We start from the raw sequence: 25,107 nt of genomic DNA on the forward strand, positions 1-25,107 counted from the left end.
GTCTTCCTTGTCTATCGCCACGTTGTCTTAATGGCTGCTTATAAACTTTATTTTTGTTTTTATCCTCTCTGCTTATCCCGTGAGTTCACGGTCGCCACAGCGCCTCATTGTCCACACGTTGATTTGGCACAGTCATCGGTCACGCGACGTTTTTAATTGGCTACGAACTCCGGCACCTCATTCGAAACGGTATGTTTCGCGAAATCAGGTTGGAATCTTCGGTATCATTCGCACAGAATTCCATGGTAACATAACTATCTGTAACTAGCTATCGTTAGATAGTTTTTTTTTTTAAATCTTAATCCAAAGCTTACTAGTTATTTTTGCCTACAGCCTTGCTAGCTTGGCGTTTACCGCTAGCTAAACTTCGAACACACGTGTAAGATGGAAACTGATTGGTTACTGCTGCATTAATGCTTCTTAGAATTCTTTTAGTTTTTATTTGCTATTTTCTTACTGAATTGGTTGGATGTTGGAGCTGCCAGGTAGAAGGTCTAGAGGAAGAGCAAAGAGGAGATTTATGGATGTAGTGAGAGAGGATATGAAGTTAGTTGGAGTGAGAGAAGAGGAAGCAGAGGACAGAGTTAGACGGAGGCGGGTGACTCCTGAAAGGGAACAGCGGAAAGGAAGAGAAGCTTTTCTTACTGAAAAGAGTCTGAAATAGGGTTTCTTTTATTAGTGGTTAATGCTTTTTATCTCAAGTAACTTAGTACATTTATTACTGCCATTTATTATTACCACTACACCTGAATCAGGTGTGATCAGCCAATCAGAAACTGGAAGGTAACTGCCTTCCTCCGCCCTCCTCTAGGTTGGTATCTTCCAACTGAACACACCTGATACAGATAGTCAGTGGGTGGGAGAGGGAAAGTTGGTAAAACAAGCAACTGTAGCACTAGAAAACAAGGGTTTATTTTGACAAGTGTCAGACTTTCCTATGTTAACAAGAATAATACCTTGTGCCAGCTTTACGCATGATGTTCCCCTTTGTGTCTGTTTAACTCCATTGTTTTATTGTTACACTGTCTGTATCGTTTCTTACATTGAAGTTGCAGGGGATGAAAGTATTGGCATAAGTAACAGCCGGTCAGATGCTAGTACGGGACTTTCAGCTGGGTACTACTGAAACGGCTACAGTTGGTAAGACAGTCGTCCACAGATCACAGGGTCAGTGGTTCGATCCCGGATCCCGGCTATATGTTGAAGTGTCTCTAGCCCCTAACAGCCCATTCCCATCCCCAGCTGTTCAGTGCTGGTCCAAGATTAATCACTTGAAAGTGAATAAATTTCTCGTGTTAAATTTTACTAGCTGTGCTGTTTTTGTTACACACCAAGTTCCTTGGAACCTTTGGCACTTTTTTCCATTGTTTTACCAAAACTTTTCTTTGCCATAATTTTTACCTTTTGGGAGTTTATTGAATAAATCTGAAGGAGGCTTTGACAGCATCAAGTCAGTACTGTTGATAATACATTGTTTCTTCGTAGAATACTTTTAGTTTTGTAAATTTTTAAGCATGTACTTCAGCTTGAGTTCTAGCTGTGTATTGAGTTTGTGTTCTTCCACTACTTAATGTTTTCAGCTGCCCTTTGAGGTTTACCAAGACGAAGGGGAAGTGAATCCTGTGCCAATCAGATGGCATCAAAGACGATGACATGCTCCAAAACAAACCTTAACACTCAACACAAAGGTGAGATCATCTTTTGTAATACACTCACCTGTAGCTACAATACTCACATAAAGTTAGGTCTACAAGTTCATGCTACATTGATATTATGTCATGAAAGTCCTGTAGGGTATTTAAGTAGAAGCATGCAATGGAAATGTGTTCATCTGAAACGAAAGCTATGAACAGTGGTATACCACAACAAAAAATGTCAATATGGATGATTAGACATGATCCATGAATCACGTTATGATTTTTGCAGTTAATGACCTTGTTAGAGAACAACATGTCATACAACAAGTACTGAAACATTGAACAGTTCCACATATGCATTGAAAAGTTTAGAGAAGGTCCAATTAAGTTCATCTGTTAAGGTTAGACTGCATTTTAGGTGCATTTTGAAATTTCACCTGAAAGTCCAATATCCTTAACTTTTCATGAGTATTGTATGTGATTTTTTTTTAAGTGGTGGCCAGTGCCACTTATAACTGGCTTTTACCTGCCTGACGGGCATCTTTGGCCAGTGTTTACTGGCCAGCATACCAACGTGCACTTTACCAAGGATGAAGCTTGGCTTAAAGGTTGTCGGTGCTCCTTGCTACTCAGTGGAGGAGTGAGCGGTTGCTGTGGCTGCTCTGGTTGTTCCACAAAGTTTGAAGACATGAAATAGGCAGGTTAGAGCAGTGTGGAGGATGTGATGGGGGCAGACAGCACTGCTGATGCTGACAGAGAAGTGAAACATAAAGCAGCTACTGCTGCTGAAAACTCTGCTCAGCTCAGCTGGTGGAGCTGAGACGGACGTGTGCTGATGACAGGTGAAGGCAGAACATGTTGTTGATGCAGCACCCAAAGATAGTGTTGTCAGTTTGTGTTATTTTATCTTTCCCAGTTGTAGCTTTAATATTGTGATTCCCCTTATTTATTATGGCAGCATTAATGGTGTCAGCATTTTATTAGTAGTATTGTAGAGGCAGTCTAATACAAAGTAATGATAACCAAATAATTCCACAGAACACAGTAATAAACTGTGTACCTCCACAGCTACACACTCAACTTTCCACTACCACCTCGTTGCCCCCACCCCCCTCCAGTTAGCTCTAAAACTGCCCAAACAAAACATAGTTTCCTTGACAACTGGTTAGGCAGTTTTTAGAGACAAACACTTCCAAGGCATTTGTTATTATTATTCACACTCTGTAGAATTTATGTTACTTATCCAGTCATTCCATTCTGGTCTCTTCATCTTAAAACAGTAAATTGGTGATGAGCCAAAACAAGCTGGCTAAATACCCCAACTCATCCTTTAAAAAAATGTATTGGCCATTTTTGTCTGTTGTTCGTCTTTTTCTTTCAAGTTCTTCTATCAGATACCAAAACAATTTACAGATAAACATAATAACTAAAAGAAATTGAAAATAATTAAAAGAATAAAGACTAAGAGTATAATGTGCTGGGAGCAATGTTCATTAAAGCCACAGTTTGAAAACTTGAAACAAACTTTCCCTGCTCTTGGGCTGGATCCTCTAATGGAGATGAAAATATAAAGTTTGTCCTGAGGGTGGTGCTCGAAGGAAGGATTATGGGACTTCTAGAGAGGTCTTTCACTGGTGAGAAGGAATATGCACAGAACATTTCCCAACAGTCTGGTCCAGATCAAGATATCATTGCTGCAGGATGATTGACTACTGGATGAAGCTGCAGAACTGTCCAAAAAAAAGATAAGAGCTGTATTTTTTTTTTTCAACTTGATAGGACCAAACTATTTTCCAGCAGCATAAATTACAAGCAAAGAAATGACTCTGAGAAATAAAGCTGCCAAAGCAGACATTCCGTCTCCCAGTGAAAAAATTCAGAGGAAAATCACATAAAAACCAACTTTGAGTTTTAGGTCTTTTAGCACCAAATGAGCACTAACATTTGGTTTAAGATTAGATGTTGTTCAGACAGGGGAACTCACTGAGATCAGGGATGTGTTTTACTGCAAACCCTGTGCACAAACAATAAAATACACTTAATCCTCCAATAAACTGCATGGTTAGAGATTACATATACAATTTAAAAAATATGATTAAACAGGAGATAGAATACATATCTTACATACTCACTCGCCACATCATTGGAACACCTGTGCAATCTAATGCAATCCAGTACAGCAGCTCTAACATGAATTCTACTTTTACAAGTTTATGATTTCTCCATTTTTAAGTTGATACTGTCAGAAAGGTGATTTGTTGAGGTCATAGTGGGTGGTGGAGTCGTACTAAAGTGAATTAAATTCAGAGGGGATTGTAAGGTTTTGCCCCCCTCATTCATTGATAAAAAGGTGACCAAACCATTCGTGGCAGAGCTGCTGTATTGGATTGGACAGTGAGTGTATTCAGCGAAGAGTAGCAAGAATGTAAAACTGTGCACAGGAATAAGTGAATTTAAGCATTCATTCCTACAGTGGGGGGACAAATGCCTTCTAGAAGCCAGTGAAGACCAACTCCTTTTCATATAATTCACAATGGTGAGTAGACTGGTCGTCTGCTGTAATGAAGCAAATAGCAGTGGGTTAAGACCATATAAAATAAGTCAATAATCTAGAGCAGACCTTTCACTGGCTTGAACAATAATTTACTTGTTTTTCCAAGAAAAACATTTGTTTTGATGTAAAAATCCAATTTGGCTCATTTTAATTCTCTAGTAAGATGCTCAGCGTGAATCTTGTAGGAACTAACCTAAATTCCAACGTGATTATAGTGTGTTGGAGTACTGTGCCGTAGTGACGAGCACCGTTGTGTCTCATAAGAGTTTAACTTGGGTTTAAACAGAGACGCTTGTAAATCATCAAAGGCAACCTGAGGTCTAGAGAGCATTTGGCTGACGGTTTTTCAAAGTATTTTATTTTATATGGCAAATGGCCTCAGTTCATAACACTGAAAAGCCAGCTTGTGCGTCACATTGTTCAGCCTTTATCAGTCGACTGATAGTGGCAGAAACAGGAAACGTGCGCAGAGAAAGATGTGGGAGTCTCCTTTAGAGTGAAGCTTGTTGAAGTGAAAATGTGTGAATTTATGTTATTATGCTGAGTATTTTACTTATATGGTCCATATATGTCAGAAAACGAGAGTAATAGCTTAAAGTGATATTTTTAGAAATCCTGTTTTTCATGCTTCTAAATATTTTGAAAAAATTCAATGACAAAACTGCCCTTAGAACAAAACAATCATTGCGAATGTGTCACAGAAGTGTCAACATTCATCAATTGTATAAAAACTGTTTATCTCCACCTTTTACTTGAAGTTATATGTGGTAGAGGTAAAGGCAATAAGACAGCAAGATGCTCTTTACTGTCTTTTTCCCCCTTGCTGTCTGATACCACTGTGTAAATGCAGATTTACAAGTAAACGTCCTGCGTTGAATATATTATGTAAAAACACTTAGTTTTAAAAGTAATTGTGCTCAAAACAGAAAAATGTTCTGCTAGTGGTATAGTAATAAATATTTTAGAAGGTAAAAGAAATTAGGATATAAAGAAAATATTAAACTGTGTTCTTCAAATTTGTACATTGCAAAATTCCTACACTGTTTATATTCCTCATTCTCCTTTCGACCAGACAATGAGGCTACTGCAGAATCATAATGTCTGTCCTTTATTTCAAAGGGAACAGAGCAGGGAGACCCCCCCCCCCAGAGCTGAGGGTCGGCTGACAAAATGTGGCTCCTGCCTGTATCTGTACACAGGACAATGCAACTTCATCAGGCACCACACCGTACAAAGGATACACACCAGGTAGGATACTGGCTGCTGCTTGGCATATCAAAGGTGTGTGAGTTTCTTTACATAAATACTGCAAATATAATTTGAACTGCTTTTAACAGCATTTCTGTTCACAATCACTAGAACTAAACATTGAAACTGTCAGTTATTGTTGTTGTTGTGTTAATTTTAATCTTACATTTTTTTGTGGAGAGGTCCTCATCATTTTGTCTTCGTCTGTATTCATGTAATGTTATTTGATTATTTTATCTGCTGCAATAGAAATTTCGCCCCTTTTAACTTGTCTTTGACTAAAGCTTGTAGTAATTCCAGGTCTACTGAAGAGTTAATGATTAAATGACACTGAATAAAATATATTAGTGTAAATGTATTAACTCTTATGTTTTTACTACTTATTTTTAAAAGATACATCTGCATTAATGTTACGCAATTTGTCTTCATATTATGTCTTCATAATGGATTGGATTAAAATGGCAGCCTTGCTCTTTATTTACTGTTGCCATGGTAAATCATAGTGTTTGAGCTCCATTGATGATGGCTTTTTCTAGGCATCAAGAATAGCCGGAAAAGTCTGATTGCATTGACCTGACCCTGAGTGTCAGGGTTATTAATCCAGAGTTGAGATTTCACCTCAGGGTTTCTTTAACCTGCTTCCTGCCCCAATGTCAGATAGAGGATGTGCACAGATGGCCAAATCCTGTTGGTTTTAATGTGCTGCTTTTGATTACGAGTCCAAAAGTTACATTCTGTATTCAACACATGCTTGCTTGCCTGCGTCTGAAAACATCCTCTAGGCATCTAAGCACATAGGTTTAATAAAAGAAATCTGTTTCCCTCTGGCTGAAGAAAACTATTAGTGGAGCTTCAAAGATGTTTTCTTATTGGAAATCTTATTCTTATTAGGAACGAGTTCTGTACTTCTGGGAAATCTGTCTTCTTCAGAAAAGCGCTTTTCTACCCATCTGGCAGTCAAAGCGCTTAACACTGCTTCTTATTCACCCATTCACACTCACAATCCCACAACTCATTTGGGGTTCAGTGTCTTGCTCAAGGACACTTCAACATATAACTGGAGGAGCCCGGGATCCAACCAACAACTGACAACCGCTCCACAGTTGCCCGTGTTGTTCTTGTACTGTCGCAGCTGCTCGAGAGAGCCGCAGTTTGTACGGAGTAACTTTGGAATTGTGACACCTTGAATTAGTCCTGATCTTTCCCACTGTCGCCATGTTCTGCTGGAATTGCGACGCACTGTCATATTTTTAACAGGTGAACAGTAGCTGCAGGTTGATTTACGGGAACAAACTTCTAATTATTTGGTCAAATCCCCCCAAGAGTCAACTGAACTTGAGCTACAATGGATAAAACTCGAGATGTGAGATGTTTTGTACAAAGGAGTTAGAACTAGAAAAAGTTCATTTGTCTATAAATCATCAAACTTTAAAAAAAAAATTATTTTTATTACAGCTTACATGGAAAAAAAATCAGTGTGTTTGGAGTTTGGAAATTTGGAGTCCTCCTCTGGCTCTGTATTTTTCTGAATTTCCTCAGAAGAGAGTTTTATAGTCCTCCACCTCCTCCTCCCTTTTTTCTTCTTCAGAAATCCCTCCTGTACATGTCCACTTTGGCCAAATGTCCTTCGAACCCTGCACTCTCTCACACACTCACATTTTTGCATTTTAAAGTCTGATAATGGTAGAGGCAACAGTTTAGTAGACAAGGTTTACCAGCAATGGTTTGTGAGATAGACGTATTTGTTTCAATTTAAGTTTATATTCAAATGCAACAATATGTTTGCATTGCACAGCGGATTAGCTTATGGGCCGATGGCATTTGCCTGATATTTAACAGACACATATGAGAACAGAACTAAGTGACCAAGCAACACAGCATTTTCCCAAAAAAATCTAACTTTTCACTACATGTTTCAATTGTCCAACAGTGATGCTAAGAGCTTTGGACTTCACACAGAATCGCAGTGGTGGGTTAACAAACACTGCTGCAAACCAACTTTAAAGCTGCATTAAAATAAAATATCTATAATTATTGGTTGTAAAAGGATGAACAACACCAGGGATACTCTGGTGTTTTTCTGCACGTATACGCTCCTGAAATTCTTTGCCTCACAAGCCAACTCTGATAATACTAAATAAACACAATAAATAAAAGACGTAAAGCATTAGTGTTATTAGTGCCTCTCCTGCAGAATCATGAGGGGGAAGGACATGTTTGAGTCTGCCAGCTTGCATTTAACATTCCCCCTGCTCCTCCTCCTTTTCATCATCTACAAAACCAAGCCTCGAGCTCCTGACTGTGGGACTCGTGTTTGGATGCAGAGGGAGCTCTTTCAGCAGCAGCTCTGTAAGTGACACTGCCTTGACTCTTGTGCTGTTGTAGCAGATGTTACAGAAATGCCGATTTGAAGAGTTCAGTCTGAAAAATGAAAGGTGGTTAAAACAGATTCACATTTTCATCTGCAGAAAATGTGTCAAATGCATTGCAACTTTGCAGGTGTTATTTTTGCTGTGGAGTTTAAGTTAAATACACGTTAAGAGCAAAATTAAGAGACTAGATTTAGGAATAAGTGTGTGTGTGTGCTTGTAAGCAATTTTGTACCCTAGCAGTAATCCTCCAGTAAGTCATTGGCCTTACTTTTGGGGGGGGTGACCTAAGATGCCAGAATTTACAACACTTTCTGCAACACAATTATTATAATTTTTTAAATTGTAATGCATGTTGCAGTTTACTAATGACATTTTAAATGGAAATGTGACACAAAATTACCAGGACATCAGTTAAATGAATTGTTACGATCATTGCAGCTTTCTGGTGGCCCTGACAACAAATGGATCGTAGACATGTAGTAAATGGTGAGGACACAGAAACACAGTGTGTTTTAAGGGTGCACTGGTGCTGCCTAAAAGGGGAAAAAAGGCGGCAAGGTTATTTATCTAAATTAATAAAATTGTATCTAAATTTGCATTTAATGTTTAAAAAATGGTAACTGGCAACAAATGTGAGATCAGACAGAGTTTGCATTGGAACTACAGGAGTCCAATCTAAATGTTTGGGGAAGCGGCGTCTTGCCTCATAAATGATGTTGTACACACAGAGGGTCCATGCTGAAGCCTGTTTCACCACGGACCTACACAGTTGTTAGGTGTGTGTACTCTCTAAGTTTGGCCTGTCACCAGTTAAAGTCCTGCCATGTTAAATAATCAGCGCACATCTGAACTGATCTTCAGTTAAACACTTTAACCTGCAACAATAGAATGTGTGCCTGCTAAAACGAGGAGTTTCTAATAGTAGTTTAACAAGTATCACAGCCATTGTCAGAATCATTGTTGGTTGTAGCTCAGGTCTGTTTCACGGTGCCGATCCACATTATAAATGCTGTTAGATATTTTAAGCTTGATAAAAGTGACTCACTGTGACTCAGACATGTTTCCAGAAGCAACAGCACAAAACACGACGTGAGACATTTTTTATGTTAATAGAACTGTAAAAGTATTGGCGGTTCATTTTTCTTAGGAATTGGAATTGTTACGAAAGACTGGTGCTATTGTGCAGAATGGCACATTTCACATTATGTACATATTGATATCACAATATGAGAATCGGTTTTTTGGCCAAGTATGCTAACACATACAGTGAATTTCCTGACTGGTAGCTCTCAAGGACATGTTTAGATATTACAGACAATTTAGGAATGACAATCACAGCAAAGGGGGACAAGGGGGCACAGAGATGGACAATAATGATGCAGGGTGTGGCAGTGCTTAAAGTGCAGTGTACTGTATATAACCACTGATGCATTATTGACTAAAAATTGAGTGTTATCCACTGTTACAGTTAGTAAAGATGCAGCTATTTTAACTTTTAAAAAAAAAAATTATTATAGTTCCTGGCCAGCTGTGGTGTCTCTGTGTGGAGTTTGTATGTTCTCCCTGTGCTTGTGTGGGTTTCCTCCGGTTTCCTCCTGCAGTCCCAACTCGTGCATGTCAGCTTTATTGGTGACTCTAAATTGCCTGCTGGTGTGAATGTGAGTATGATTGTTTGTCTCTGTGTTGGAGACCTGTGCAGGGTGGACCCCTCCTCTCGTCCAGTGGCAGCCTCCTGTGCCTCAAACAGGATAAGGGGTTAGATAAATGGATGGATGTGTAATGTAAATTATAAGTTAGGAAGTCTGGTTCTGTTATTGGATTAACTCCTGATTCATATGATTGTTTTTGAGGAGAGTACAGAGCATTTGTCAGACCCTCTGTTTTGTGTATTGAAAGATTTGAAGAGTGATGGGTGAGAGGTTTATGATACCAAGGTGCTTCACTGAAAGATTCAGAGGCTCTTTAGTGCTGACTGCTGTGAAATGTCTGAAAGAGACTCCTGTTCGTGTGTGTGTGTGTGTGTGTGTTTCTTGTTGATTTTCCTGCTTTTGTGATGGTAACCACATGGGTTTCTCCTCTGGAGATCAATAAAATTAATTTGCTCCAGTTGTTGGTCATGGCACTAGATTAGTGATAAATCCTGTGAAGCCTGATCATAAACCTAAATAATTTTTAACCACTTTCTATAAATGCTGCAGATTCACCCAAAAATGACGGCTCACTGTCGGTGTCAGTCAGTTAAAGTTGTTAAAGTAGTATTTTTAACTTTTGAATCCTTACATTTAAAGACCAAGTCTACAGACATGCAGACCTCAACTAAAACAGAATGTCTGACAGCTGCTGTCCTCTTTCTCTTTGCCATAGAGCTCTTCTTCTGTCAAGAAACAAGTAAAAACTCATCAGTGAGTCATACAATAGCACTGAGGGACATGTTTCTTCATCACACACACTTTTGCCCCAGTCCCACATCAACCATGCAGCTGCACAAATTTTCTAAAATGATTTACAACCAAATTGCAGCTTGTAATATATTCAGCTTGTTAGATTATTGACAGGAAGTTGTAGAATAAAACGATCAACCTTCTGGTGGAAACAGATGTTCAGCTTTGAGAAGATGAATTCTTTGCTTTTAGTTGGTTCAGGTATCCAAAGCAACACGCTGAAAGTGATTTTTAAAAACTGATTAGAATTTTACAGCTGTCGGTGAAATAAATGACGAAGGTTGAACTTGACCTGACCCTGTCTGCCTGCCAAATATGTTGAAACCAGTATATCAAATATTGCATAATGTGCACAAAATTATTGTTTTTACTTACACAGCCTTTTTTTGTCTTTTCACAAATTCTTTCAATGGAATAGTTGAGTCCATCTTCGTGATTTGCTCGTGCTGCAAATAGGCATGTTATTAATCTTAACAATACTGGAATTTTTAAAAAAGCAGTCAACTCAGATTAGACGAACCTGTTTTAATGCTGCTGTTATGAACATGACTGAAGTTACTGTCATGGCAAAAGTGACAATATCTGGTCTTAGACACCTAAAGCATAATCAGTAAAGAAGCTTCAACATCCAGGATGTCTTTTAGGGTTTTGTAATCTTTCAAGAGAGAAGAACATCGACAGAGTTTCAAGTCTCCATCCTATGCAGTTTTAAACTTTACACGTCACACATTAGTTTTAGAACCTTCTGTTGCTGGGCAGAACATTCTCCACCCTCAGCCCTTTTCTCCTTTTATGGATCAATGAAATGCACTTCCAGTCTGCAATCTAAGAGGCTTTACAGCTAGTTTATTGTTGTTAAAGTTGCATCAAGGTTTTTTGTTGTCTGCTCTTCAATGTCCAGTTTTTCATTTCATTGTAACTGCTGACAACCTGAACAAAAATGTCCACTGTGGAAAATAAAATGTCATACTGTTTTATCTGTATTGCAGGAAGAGAGAAAGTCATCAGTGGTCCCAAAATGAAGGGAAGAGCAGGTCTTCTCTTCAGCCTTATCATAGCAGTGTGTTCTTATGGCACTGCTGCTCAGACCAAGAGTGGGTTGTTCTTTTTGTCTTTTTTAACAACACATACTTTTTTAAAATATGTTTTTAAAAGAAATATGCTCCAAAATGTAGCTGAGTTTGTAGTGGTTTTACCTGAGTAATTATTTTGTGAATTGCTTTTTCTTTCCATTTACCAGCGTGTGAAAACGCCACCATGGCTGACATCGTCTTTCTAGTCGATGGCTCCTCCAGCATTACTGCTGAGAACTTTCAGGAAGCTCAGACCTTTCTGCGCAACATCATCAGGGCCCTAGACATCGGACCCAATAAAGTACGGATAGGTCTGGCACAGTACAGTGATGACCCTCACCAAGAGTTCCTGCTTAAGGATTACACAGACAAGAAATCCCTCCTGGCTGCGGTGGATAGAATTCCCCACCGAGGAGGGGGAACAGAAACAGGCAAAGCCATCGACTTCCTCCTCCAACAGTACTTCACCAAAGAGGCCGGGAGCCGTGCCAGCCTACGAGTTCCTCAGATCGCTGTAGTCATCACAGATGGAGAATCCACCGATGAAGTAAAGGCACCCGCACAGCGGCTGAGGCAGCATGGAGTTATTGTCTTTGCCATTGGGGTCGGTGAAACCAGCCAGATACAGCTCACATCCATTGCCAACTGGCCCCCAGCACGCTTCCTACTTACCACTGATAGCTACCAAGCTCTGCAAAGGATATCTGAAGAGGTGTTAAATACAGTTTGCAACTTAGTGGAGGATCAGAGTCAAGGTAACGAAGAATTGTATATAGTAGTGCAAAGTTAACAAATTTTGCATTAATGTATAAGCTACATGAACCACCCCCTGGAAAAACTGAGCTAAAGTCTACATCTGGTAGGGTGGGCTTCGAAACCCGTGGACTTCTGCATCACAAAACAATGCTCTACCACTAAGTCACCAGAACTGAATTTAATTAAAATGAATCAAATAGCCAGCAGACATTTAAGGACCTTTTTGCTAAATGTAATTTACAAACATAACTAAAACAAGTCAAACCAAATCGGAAATCAAATGAACTCACTGTGATGTGGCTGCACACAGGTAGTTATAATGACAGTTTGCTTTAAGCTTTTGGATGTTTTGTGAAAACACGCGAAAGCTTGTACCTTTTCTGATGACCTACACAAGGGAGGGAGGAAAAGCCTTCTATCATAGAGAGAAGTATGATAAAATTAAAAAAAATATGGATAGATGCATATACATCAAAGGTGTAAAGGGTGGTGTATTGATCTGTACACATAGGTAAAGTGGAGTAGTGAAGCCTGAAACATTGAGAGCATAATTTGTGCACAATTGGCATTTTTTCAGCAGTTTTTTCATTTCTTTTTACAGATGTAAATTCTTTAACATTAAATCAATTTCCCTGTTAAATCAAAAAAAACAATATTTGCTGGTCAAAACCTAAATTAGTAATTTCTCCTTTCACTTGAGTTAAAAGAAATATTGTGATAAGTGCCCATGTCTCACAGAAATTGTGGATGCACAAATAGCTAGAAGTGTTTTGTTTAAAGCACACTTACAATAAACTACATTAATAAACCTTTTGTTTTTGCTTTTCAGCTTTGGCAGACCGATATGCAGATATTTTCTTCTTGGTGGACAATGACATGGCTCAAGCACAGTTCAACCTGTTTAAGGCAGAACTTCAAAAATTGATTCAATCTCAGCCTAACTTTGGATCGTTCGGCTACCGTGTTGGTTTGGCTCAGTACGGTGAAGATACCAGGGTTGAATTCCTTCTTAATGCTCCTAAAAACAAACAGGAGACCGGTAACTCTGTCAGACGTTTCCGCCTGCGCCCACAACCCAATAAACCCCGTTACTTGGGCAGGGCTCTGAAATATGCTAAAGATCACTTTTTCTCTAGTGACGTCGGGGGCCGTGCTCAACAAGGCTCGCCACAGTTCCTGGTTGTTCTGAGTGCAAAAAAGTCAAATGATTTAGTGGCTCAAGGGGCTTTTAACCTCGAATTAGACGGAATAACTGTTGTGGGGATGAGTGCAGGTGTATCAATGGATGAAATTAACCGTTTTGCCACTCCTGGGTATGCATATGATTCACCCAGAGTAACTATTTTGAAGGATATCCTTTTCGGTGATATCTCACTCACAGCTCTGGAAAAGGAAAAGAAAGACATTACTGAAGGTGAGGAAGATTTTATTCATAATATTTTCATAGATTATAATAACATCAAGGAAATATTTTAAACTACTGCCTTCACTTTTTTCAGTTTTGTTATGTTGCAGCCTGATACTAAAATTGGTCAAATTCTTTTAGTTTTAGAAATGTTTGCATCGGAATGAAAAAAGGAAAACATGAAATATCACATTGGCATATTTATTCAGACCCTTTGGAACAACCTTTGAAATTTAACCCAGGTGCCTCCCATTTCTCTTGATTGTTGCTGAGATGTTTCTACATCTTGTCTGGAGGACATCTCTTTGAATGGACATCATCAGTTAACGTTATGTCTTGGGGTTATGAGTACCCATCCGTGAAGCATGGTGGTGGCAGCATCATGCTGTTGGAGTGTTTTTCATTAGCAGGGACTGGGAAACTGGTCAGGGTTGAGGAAAAGCTGAATGAATAAAGTACAGAGATATCTTCAATGTTCCACAGTGATCAGGACCTCAGACTGGCCGAAGGTTCACCTTCCAACATGACCACAGCCAAGACACCACAGGAGTGGCTTAGTGACCACTCTGTGAATGTTCTAGAGTGGCCCAGCCAGAGCCCTGACTTGCTCCCTATTGAACATCTCTGGAGAGACCTGAAAATGGCAGACGGTCCTCATCCAACCTGACTGAGCTTTAGAGGATTTGCAAAGAAGAATGGCAGAAAATCCTCCAATCCAGGTGTGCAAAGCTTGGTGTGTCATACCTAAAAAGACACGAAGTCCTTCAACAAAGTACTGAGCACTCTGTGTCTGGGGTCTGAACACTTGTGTCCATCTGATATTTCACTTTTCTTTTTAATAATTCTACATTTCTAAGTTGTCATTATGAGGTATTGAGCGTAGATTAATGAGAAATAATTATTTAAATAAATAGTATCGGGTTGCAATGTAACAAAATTTGGAAAAAAGTGAATACTTACTGAACATGTTACATTTGACCTTTTTGTCATTATAAGCATGTGAAATTATTTTAGGATGCAACATAAATATTGTAACACTTAAAAGTATCAATAGGTGCACAGATGTTCCTTGGCTTTGGCTTTTTCGCTCTTAGCTCTTTATGAGCCAGGCAAACCACATCCAGCTCAGCAGTTGCACTGTGAACTGTAGCTTGCTGCTGACTTTCACAGCATTAAATCAATTGTTATACTCCGGCCTTAGATGAATTGCACACGATATGGTGATTTTAAAAGCATTTCCTGTTGTAATACTTGGGACAGTGCACATTGTGGATTCTTTAACTCACAGCAAATGTATGTATTAGCATGTGATCCTTGAAAAGTCATTGATAGGCATATTAATGTCAGGCAATTATGTAAAATACACACAAAATTCTTTTGTATTAAGTAATTAATATTTCTCTTGCACATTCTCACAATTTTTGCAGTCCCCTCTGCAAAAACATCTGTGATGTGATACCAGTTGTTTTTAGTTTCGCATTGACATTATTCAGTTAATATTTACAAGTGTACAGCTGCTCTACAGGCAGTGAGGAAGAAATATAGCACTAACAAGATATAGCACTACGTTTTGAAATAAATGTATATGTGAATTAAACTAGAAAACATTAGCCTTTAAAACATTTTTGCATTGGCGACTATGCAACTGTACAGCTGCAAATCACAAAAACCATGCCAGCCTCATCAATTATGCTGATGTCTTGGAAAGAAATTGCTCACAAAACACATGTTTTAAGTCCTTTTCAAACTTGTACTTTGTTTTTTCTGAACCAAAAAAGTGGAGCAGTTTGTAAACTTGGTCAAGTTTCCCCTCGGTGAATATCCCTGAGTGAAAAATTGCCATGAAACATGGAACAGCTGCACAGTTGGCCTTTGTTCATAACCGTGGTGATTATGTGGGTATTAATGAGCAAAACTCTGCAGCAGATGCGTAATGCACTTCTTCTATTTAACACGTTGTAGAGACTGAGCTGGCTACTAGCAGTTTAGCTAAAACATAGTCTTTTGAACTGTTCTGACGTTGAATCATCTTCTCAGCACAAATGAACTTCTCGACAGTGAAGGTGGGACCAGACTGAGACCAAATACTAGTAAAGTGTCAGGCCGATCTTTGACATTTTGAGTTATTCAGCATAGGCTGATGTCATGGCGCTCATTCCTGCTGGTTAACACAAATGTCTGCTGACACATTTTCAAATATTAAAACTGTGGCAGTGCTCATGCTGCACTCTCCCCTCTCTGTACGTGCACACGTTGAACACGTAAAACTCTGAGTTATGGAAAAGTCAGCTCTGCCCGTGCTCCTTCGTTATGTGCTCACAGCAATTGTTGACAAATCAGTAATAACTATGAACACGCTCAAATTCTGGTGGAGGTTCTGCGTGACAGCAGCCAATACTCCCAAACCCACCATCCCTCTTTCTGGATTAGCCTGCCTGCTCAGCAGAGCATCACGACAGAGAGGAGAGCAGCAGATCAATAATAAGTGCTAATGACTTTCTAGAGTCAGCTAAAAATAAGACGGTCTCCCGCAACAGTCCTACAATAAATAGTTTTTCATAAAGGTGATAATGTCCAGTTTTGTCTGAAACCGTTGTACAGGGGTTGAATTAGCTGATGATCATTGTGGACGATGCTGTTGAACTGTAATGTGTCAGACAGAGAGGTGAGTCAGTACTGCAGCGTAACATCATTGATACATATGTGGTCAAGGAAATCATAGAAACTCCTGTTAGAAAAATGCACAACACAACTTAGCTGAAGCCTTGAAACTTATACAGGTAAATCGGTTCGCAATAAGAAAGAAAAACTAAATATTTTACCTTCATGATGCGGGGATTTGTTAGTGGATTGGTTTCAGCTATTTGCACCTGAGTGAGTTACTCTGTGTGTGTTTAATGACTTTATACAGTGATAAAATAATTATATATTTATAAGTTATATAATATTTTTGTTATAGAGACAGTAATTCTAATCTGATTCTGATTTCATTTAGTTTAGTACAATTTGTTTTACTTTAAATTAGTTGCCATCCAGTTAAAACTACTTTCCACATCACAACATTTTAATATTAATAAAAGGTAATTTATGTCGAGCATATTTGTCTTTCATTTCTTATTATTATTTTGAAATTTATCTATGCCAAAAGAAAAAGAGGTAAATAAAAAAACGAACATTAGCCACTGGCCTCCGTCCTCACTAAGTTTTGCATCGGCCATTGAAAAGCTCATATCAGTCGACCACTAGTCTTGGTGCAGTTGTTTTGGTTCACAGTGTGATTGTTGCTTTCTGACCTGCCCAACAAACTACACCAATGGGGAAAATAAACCTTCTATTTCTATTTAACCTAACTAAACGTAGAAGGTGTGAAAAACCCTCAGACTACGTTACATAGTTTTCATTGTTTGTATTCATGTTGGAATATATTTGAATGGCTCATGTCTCAAATGACTAATTACACTGCTTTCACAGAGTGCAAAGGAGCCAATGTGGCAGACCTCGTGTTCATCGTTGATGAATCTGGAAGCATTTCACCTGAAAACTTCCAGTTGATGCGTGATTTCCTGGGCTCAATTGTCAGTGGCCTGAATATCAGTGCAAATAGAGTCAGAGTGGGCATTGTTACATACAACGACAAGCCCACCGCTCAGGCCTATCTGGACACATTCCAGAGCAAGACTGAGATTCTGCAGTTCATCAGCATCCTGCCTTACACTGGAGGTGGTACAAACACTGGAGCAGCCCTGAAGTTCACCCATAAGGAAATATTCAGTAAAAAAAGGGGGAGCAGGAAAGGCATTCAGAAGGTGGCAGTGGTGATTACAGACGGTGAATCCCAGGATAATGTGAGCGAAGCGGCAGCTATTCTCCGTCGATCTGGTGTCACAGTTTACGCTGTGGGAATCAAAGGAGCAAACAAAACTGAACTTGAGGAGATGGCTTCTCACCCCCCCAGTGGCCATGTTTTTAACGTAGACAGTTTCACGAAGCTGAAACCCCTGAAGAAGAGCCTGCAGACCATAATTTGCAATAACATAGTGCATGATGCAATTACAATCGGAACAAGCAAAACGGACAAAGAAGGTTTGAAATGATGTTATTATTGACAATATTAATAATTCAAATGTATTATTAATTATTGTTATACACAATGTAATTCATTGTAAAATAGAGAGTAAATAGAGTGTAATATGGAATTCATGGACCAATAAGTCATTTTGAATCTAAGAAGCAAAACTTGTATGTTTTCTTTCTCTCCAGCATGTTTAAACAAAGATCAAGCGGACATCTTTTTCCTAATGGATGACTCAGGAAGCATTGAAAATGAGGACTTCTATGACATGAAGAAGTTCATCATAGAATTTCTTCACACTTTCCGTATTGGGCCACATTATGTCCGCATTGGGCTTGTGAAATACTCAGATTCCCCAACTCTGGAATTTGATCTGACAACCCACTCAGATGTAAAGAGTCTGGAGCAAGCGGTGGAGGGTATTACGCACGCTGGTGGTGGGACAGAGACAGGGAAAGCTTTATCATCCATGGAAGGACACTTTAAGAGGGCAAAGGAAAGTTCTAATGCTAACCAGTATCTGATAGTCATCACTGATGGAGAATCCACTGATCCAGTCAAGGCTCCTGCTGAAAAGTTAAGAACCCAGGGTGTCATCACCTATGCTATTGGGGTAAAAACGGCAAATAAAACTCAACTGCAAGAGATTGCTGGCGACTCCAAGAGGACTTTCTTTGTCAACAATTTTGATGCCCTGAAGCCTTTAAAAAACAACATTGTCACAGAAATCTGCACTGAAGACGGTAAGAAAATCTGAAGTAGACTGAGCTGTAAAATGCATTTCTAGCATATAGACTTTCATTCTGGAATAACTGTAAAGCTCATTTGAAACCACATTAGCATCTGCAATCAGGGCTATCAGGGATCAGAATTTATTTTGCAGTCTCAGTCTATTTTTTTTAACATACTTAAATACATTCATAACTTGTTTTACCATGTGTTCAAGAACAAGAAGAGACTAGCAGTACTAGAAGGATTGAAATTCTTTTGCATATTTTTAACACTGGAAATAAAAACACTTCAAGCAGCTGGAGCAATAATTAAATGGCAGCACTATCAGTGTTACAGAAGTCAGGTTTTTTTTTTTCTCCAAGGCCCCCGATGAGTCAGCTGTCTCTGATGTGATTGAGCAAGGAAAAGCAATTCAACTGAAAGTTTCTAAACTTGCGATACCTTTTTTCCTAGGTTGTCCTAATGCCTGTAGTCTCTGTGATACCCAGTGATTGGGTGCTAAGCAAGAAACAGTCAAGAGGTGAAACACAAATCTAAACTTTCAATGTCTGTGTCCACAGCCTGCACTGATGTACCATTCGACGTAATCTTCTTAACTGACAGCTCAGAGAGCATCGAGGAAAAAGACTTCAGGATAATTAAAGATTTCCTGAAGTCTGTTATTGGCAAGTCCATCATTGGGCAGAATGACGTGCACGTTGGTCTCATGCAGTACAGCACTCAATATGTACTGGAGTTTCCCCTCAATAAGTTCTACACCAAAGATGAAATGGTAAATGCTGTTGATACTATGAAGCAGATGAATGAAGGCACTCTCACAGGAAAGGCCATCACAGCAGTGTCAGGCTATTTCGATAAAGCCCTTGGAGGTCGTCCTGAGCTGAAGAGGAATCTGGTAATACTGACAGATGGCAGGTCCCAAGATGATGTCAAAGGCCCTGCCAAGGCTCTAAGGGACAAGGGAGTGGTGATCCATGCCATTGGTGTAGGTAAAGCCAACACCAAACAGCTGGAAGAGATCACTGGTTCGTTGGAGAGGGTCTTTTATAAGAGCGATTTTTCTACAGTAAAGGACCTGGACAGACAGTTGGCCTTGAAGTTGTGTGATATCGGTAAGAACAGTACATCACTATCCCAAGCTATTAGCTACATCTGTTTTTTAATCTACTTTAAATGAGTCTGCACATAAAATAAACAAGAAAATGTCACAGTTCATCACACAATATGTCAGTCTAATTGCTTAGCTCAGCTCGGTTGTATGCAGAACTCAAATGACAAATTTTGTACTGTAAACAGATTTTATTTATCTGACTTAATAATGGAAGCTAAGCAGTTCTTCACTTCCCTTTGCTCTTTGTCTTTTTTTATTTCTATCAACCAGATTGTAAAAAGACACAACAAGCTGACATCATTTTCCTGGTGGATGGCTCGGGAAGCATTAGTGACGATGAGTACATCAGCATGAAGAAGTTTATGCGATCAGTAGTGAATAGAACAACAGTTGGTGTAAAACAGACTCAATTTGGGATCATTGTCTACTCTGATGTTGCAGAGTCTGTTTTCTCTTTAAAGGACTCTATTTCCAAGCAAAAGATTCTGGAAGCAATTACAAACGCAAAGCACCAAAAGCTAAACACTTACACAGGCAAGGCCATGAAATACTCCTTACAGTTCTTTAATAAGGACCATGGAGGGCGAAAAGAATTTAAGGTCCCTCAGATACTCATGGTGATCACAGATGGAGATGCTACTGATCCTGCGGACCTGAAGCCGTCATCTGATGAACTGCAAAAAAACGGGATCAAAGTCTTCAGTATTGGAGTGAGAGAAGCAAACAAAGAACAGCTGCAGATCATGGCTGGTGGTGACTCATCCAAAGTTTTCTATGTGGAAAATTTTGAGGCCCTAGAAAATTTGTACAAGAATATTTCTTCTGTACTCTGCAATCACACTAAGCCAGGTAAGATGTTTTATGGCACATTTGTGGTTTTTCTAAATCTCCACAGTTAAGATGTATTGATTCAAAGTTCCAAAGATCTGTTACAAGATTTAATTCACAAAACTATATATTCATTTTAACAAACCTTGAGGAAAATGTTAAGCTAAAATGCAAAACCTTACATATACTTTATCCACAAACTTCAGCCCAACATAAAACAAAGGTATTAATTCAAACTGGCTCATAAATGGACTGGTGAAAGAATTGAAAGGTGGTGACAATTTTATGCACTCATTTGGAAAACATGTTTAAACAAAATGTATCATTAATTATTCAAAACTCTTAACGGTTCAGAAACCCGTTTTTGACAAAAGGCTAAACACAGGCTGAGTTGTGGGTAGATTTTGGGTAGGTTTTTTCATGTTTTGCTGGCCGAAAGTACGCTCGCTAATAGGTAAAATTCTTCACTGGCCTTCTACTTAGTGAGCACTGTTTTTAAGTTTATTGAAAGATGTAACCAAGCCCCAGATGTCACTAGCTATTTAATTATCCCCCACTGGTGTGTCCAGCATGATCAGTATTTGGCAATAATATAGGATGGGGACACTAAAACCAGAATAAATTCTGGAATAGATAGAGTGGTGTGACCCAGGGTCAGTGTCCTTGGGCAAGACAATTAACCCCAAGTTGCTCCCGGTGGGTCAGGTGAACACCTTGCATGGCAGCCACCGCCGTTGGTGCGTGTGTGTGTGAATGGGTGAATGGGAATCAACATTGTAAAGCGCTTTGGATAAAAGCGCTATATAAGTGGCCATTTACCATTTCCCAGCATACATTATAATTTTGCGCATCAGTTTTGTGGTCTAATGATTTTGCTCGCTTTCTTTTGTCAGAATGTGAGAAAGACAAACTTGACCTGGTCTTTCTTCTTGATCAGTCAAGCAGCATCACTCGAGAAGAACATAACATCATGAAAAACTTCACAGCAGAGCTAGTGAAGAGCTTTAAAGTCACTGAGGACTATGTCCATGTTGGACTAGCACAGTTCAGTACTGATCCAGAGCACGGGTTTAACCTCAAACAGTACTTCAACACGGAGGATGTGATCGGACATATCCAGAGATTGCCTTACAAAGGTGGAAACACACATCTTGGAAAGGCCTTGGGCTACATTAAGGATTACTTTGAGCCATCACGGGGAAGCCGCAAATCTGCTGGCATCCCCCAGAATCTGGTTCTGATCACAGATGGTGATTCTCAAGATGATGTAGAAGAGACAGCTGACAAACTTAGGGCTATGGGAGTTGTGGTATTTGCCATCGGAGTTGGGGATGTTCATGATCTGCAGCTCTTGCAGATCACTGGTGACCCAGTAAAGCTGTTCAGTGTGCAGAACTTCAACAGATTAGCAGATATTAAGAAACAGGTGGTTGATACCATGTGTGAAAAGCCATCTGATCCCCCTGGTGAGTAAAAATGTGTGACTGTGTCTCCCCCTCTTCCTACCATAATTGTTCAGTGTCACCAGCTCTATGTATTTTAAAGATAAAAATATACCTCCTTCCTGCAGGTTGTAGCATTGATGTCGCCATGGGATTTGATATTTCTCAAAGAACTGGAGCTATTGGTGAGATGCTGATCAGTGGCCACACCAAGCTCCAGAACTTCCTGCCAGAGATTGTCCATTACATTTCCTTAGTACCAGGCCTTTGTTGTGTTGGTCTTGAACCTGTCACGACCAACATAGCCTTTGAAGTGGTAGACCGTGATGGAAGTTCTTTGTATGATACAAACTTTGAAGTTTACAACTCTGACACGGTGGTGAAAGTCATGACCTTTTTGCTGAACAGACCTACGTACTTCAATACTGCTTTGTTGGACTTTTTCAAGACAAAATTCAAGAGCCGTTCCGGAACTGGTGTAAAGGTGGGAATTACATCCCATAATGCCGTGTTTCTAAGTATTTATTATCAGATATCATCTTAGGGTGGCGAATGCTTAATAATGTTTATATAATGTTTACAACTTTTTTACCACGGCAGCATGCTAAAAATAGGATTTTAAACAATGAACACACAGAACACCTGAGGCCAATAAGCATGTGATTAGTTGTGTCGTTATTTGGTTAAAGTGTAAACATAGTGAATTTCTGATCTGATGATGGTGCTGATGATTGGTCAACATCACAATTGCCGTTGTTGACACATTTTAATCAAGACCACATTCATGATGCCATGAATATCTATATGCATGAGGCATTTCACCAGGCATCAAATAATTGTTAAAAAAGTCAGGCTTTAAAATGTTCCTCTAGTTTAGAGTTTACTTAAGTAAAAGAAGCAGCTGTGAATTTAATTTAATTTTTGTCCACCAGGTGCTGATAATCTTCTCAGACGGTCTCGATGAAGACTTGATGAAACTGGAGTATGAATCAGAGCTGCTGCGACAATCTGGTAAAAACAAAGACAAAAAGAGACATTTTCTACTATTCTGATAAGTAGCATCATTTTTTATTGAAGTCATTTCTTCTCAGTTCATACTACTTCCATTTTCTTCCCTTTTCTTTCCCTTACATCCCTTTTCAGTCTTTGAAGCTTTAACACTTCCTTCCCCTCGTCTTCAAGTATCAACATTTTTCTTTTTTACAGTTCCTTCATTAAGTGCACTTCCATTGACTTAAGTAACCAGTTTTCTGTCACCACAGTCCATCAAAAAATACTTGGATTAGTGTTTGCATGGGACATTCTCAAGAGCAAGTACTAAACCGCTTGCATTTAGCACTATCCCTATTACTTTGTTATGAGCTAAAAGTCTCATTTTTGATGTCCTTTGTGCCACTGTGTTTGAGGAGAAATCCTGTATAAAACCTACAATCTGTTTTGTTAATCATCCTCAGGGGTCAGCGCTCTACTGATTGTGGCCCTGGAAGGAGCTCGCAACCCCGCCCAGCTCCAGATGGTGGAGTTTGGTCGAGGATATGGCTACAAACTTCCTCTGAGCATTGGCATGCCAAGCGTTGGCAGCACCATTCTCAAACAGATTGTAAGTCATTCTTGCTAAGCAAAATATCACGAAGGTCTCAGTCTGCTTCAGAAAAATTACTTGGATTAGAGAAGCAACTCTGGTTAACTCTGGTTCTCTGCAGGACATGGTGGCAGACCGGGAGTGCTGCAAGGTCCATTGCAAATGTTCTGGACATGAAGGCGGCCGTGGTTCACCAGGCCCACCTGGTAAAACGGTAACTGCAATGCACAATTTTAACTATTAGCTTTATACTGCATCCAAGTTTTCCCAGCACTTAACTTCCCACATTTTGTTATGTTACAGCCAAAATGGATAAAATGTATTATTTTACTCAAAACTCTACTAACAATACCCCTTAATGATGACATGAAAGAAGTTTGTTTAAAATTTTTACCAATTTATCAAAAATAAAAAAATAAATCTAATCGCAAATACAGGCACCCTTGCAATTCTGCCAGAAAATGCAAACCTTCTCTCAGAAAATTGTTCCAATTGCAAATGTTTAGCTATTTACGTGCGTATTGTTTGTGTTTGCACTGAAACAACACAAAAAAACAGAGCAGAAAAGTCAAACTTGATAAAAAATTCCACAGAACTCAAAAATTTACTGGACAAAATTATTGGCATCCTTAACTTAATATTTGGGAGGACTCCCTTTAGAAAAACCAACTGAAATCAATCCTGTAACCATGGATAAGTTTCTTACACCTCTCTACTGGAATGTTGGACCACTCTTCTTTTGCAAACTGCTCATGATCATTCAGATTTGAGAGATGCCTTCTACCACCTGCTGTTTTGAGATCTTTCCAAAGGTGTTCTATGGGATTCAGATCTGGTCTCATTGCTGGCCATTACAGACTTCTCCAGCGCTTAGTTTGGAGCCATTTCTAGGTGTTTTTTGAAGTGTGTTTCAGGTCATTGTCCTGCTGGAAGACCTGTGACCTCTGGTGGAGACTCAGTTTTCTGACATTCGCCACTACGTTGCTCCCCCAAATTCTTTGGTAATGATCAGATTTCATGATACCGTTCACACAGTCAAGGCATCTTTGAACCTCCACCATGCTTGACTGTATGGACTGTGTTCTTTTCTTTTTCTGGAAACAGTGCCATGATGTCCATTACTTTACTTTTGTCTCATCTGTCCACAGTACGTTCTCACAGAAGAATTGTAGTTTTGTCTCATACATTTTGGCAAACTCCAGTCTTTTTTTATGCCTTTGTGTCAGCAGTAGTGTCCTCCTGGGTCTCCTACCATAGCGTCACTTTTCATTCAGATGGTGATGGATAGTGCGAGCTGACTCTGTTTTACCCTGTGTCTGCAGATCAGCTTGAATTTGTTTGGAAGTTAATTAGGGTTCTTTACCCACCATTCAAAAATCCTTTCGTTGTAATTTTTCAGTATTTTGCTCTTCCATCCTCGTCCAGGGAGGTTAGCTACAGTGTCATGGGCTGTAAACTTCTTGATGATATTGTGCACAGTGGACACAGGAACATCTCTGGAGATGGACTTGCAGTCTTGAGATCTTCCATGTTTTTCCACAAATCCACAGACACCTCTTCTTTATTTTCTCCATGCTCAGTGTGACGCAACACAAAAGTTGAGTCAACTTTTCTCCATTTTAACTGGTTGCAATGAGGGTAATTACTATATTGCCCACACCCTTTACTTGCCACAGGTATCTAAATACAAATTATAGGAGCATCACGTGCTTGAAAAGCATTTTTCTTTTACAATTTTGACAAGTTGCCAATAATTTTTGAGTAGTAGTGCATTTTTGAGTTCTGTGGGAATTTTTTCTGAAGTTTGACTTTTCTTCTCTGTTTTTTGTGATATTCCAGTGCAAAAAATTTAGC

At 39.3% G+C, this 25,107-nt stretch overlaps 1 protein-coding gene across 1 annotated transcript in view; it reads left to right on the forward strand.

Moving 5' to 3' along the window:
* Nucleotides 1–7,721: 7,721 nt before the first annotated feature.
* LOC137130392 (collagen alpha-6(VI) chain-like) overlaps nt 7,722–25,107 on the forward strand; it is a 38,887-nt gene continuing 21,501 nt past the window's right edge. The window contains exons 1-13 of the mRNA XM_067510493.1: nt 7,722–7,788; nt 11,242–11,346; nt 11,493–12,080; nt 12,911–13,495; nt 16,958–17,569; nt 17,747–18,301; nt 18,851–19,402; nt 19,672–20,250; nt 21,123–21,695; nt 21,800–22,155; nt 22,604–22,682; nt 23,126–23,271; nt 23,375–23,467. Of these exons, the coding sequence (XP_067366594.1) occupies nt 11,271–11,346; nt 11,493–12,080; nt 12,911–13,495; nt 16,958–17,569; nt 17,747–18,301; nt 18,851–19,402; nt 19,672–20,250; nt 21,123–21,695; nt 21,800–22,155; nt 22,604–22,682; nt 23,126–23,271; nt 23,375–23,467 (4,794 nt within the window). The 5' untranslated portion in view covers nt 7,722–7,788; nt 11,242–11,270. The remainder of the gene's footprint in view (nt 7,789–11,241; nt 11,347–11,492; nt 12,081–12,910; nt 13,496–16,957; nt 17,570–17,746; nt 18,302–18,850; nt 19,403–19,671; nt 20,251–21,122; nt 21,696–21,799; nt 22,156–22,603; nt 22,683–23,125; nt 23,272–23,374; nt 23,468–25,107) is intronic.

The sequence above is a fragment of the Channa argus genome, chromosome 7 (assembly GCF_033026475.1).
Source record: "Channa argus isolate prfri chromosome 7, Channa argus male v1.0, whole genome shotgun sequence".
In the NCBI taxonomy this organism is placed as follows: Eukaryota; Metazoa; Chordata; class Actinopteri; order Anabantiformes; family Channidae; genus Channa; species Channa argus.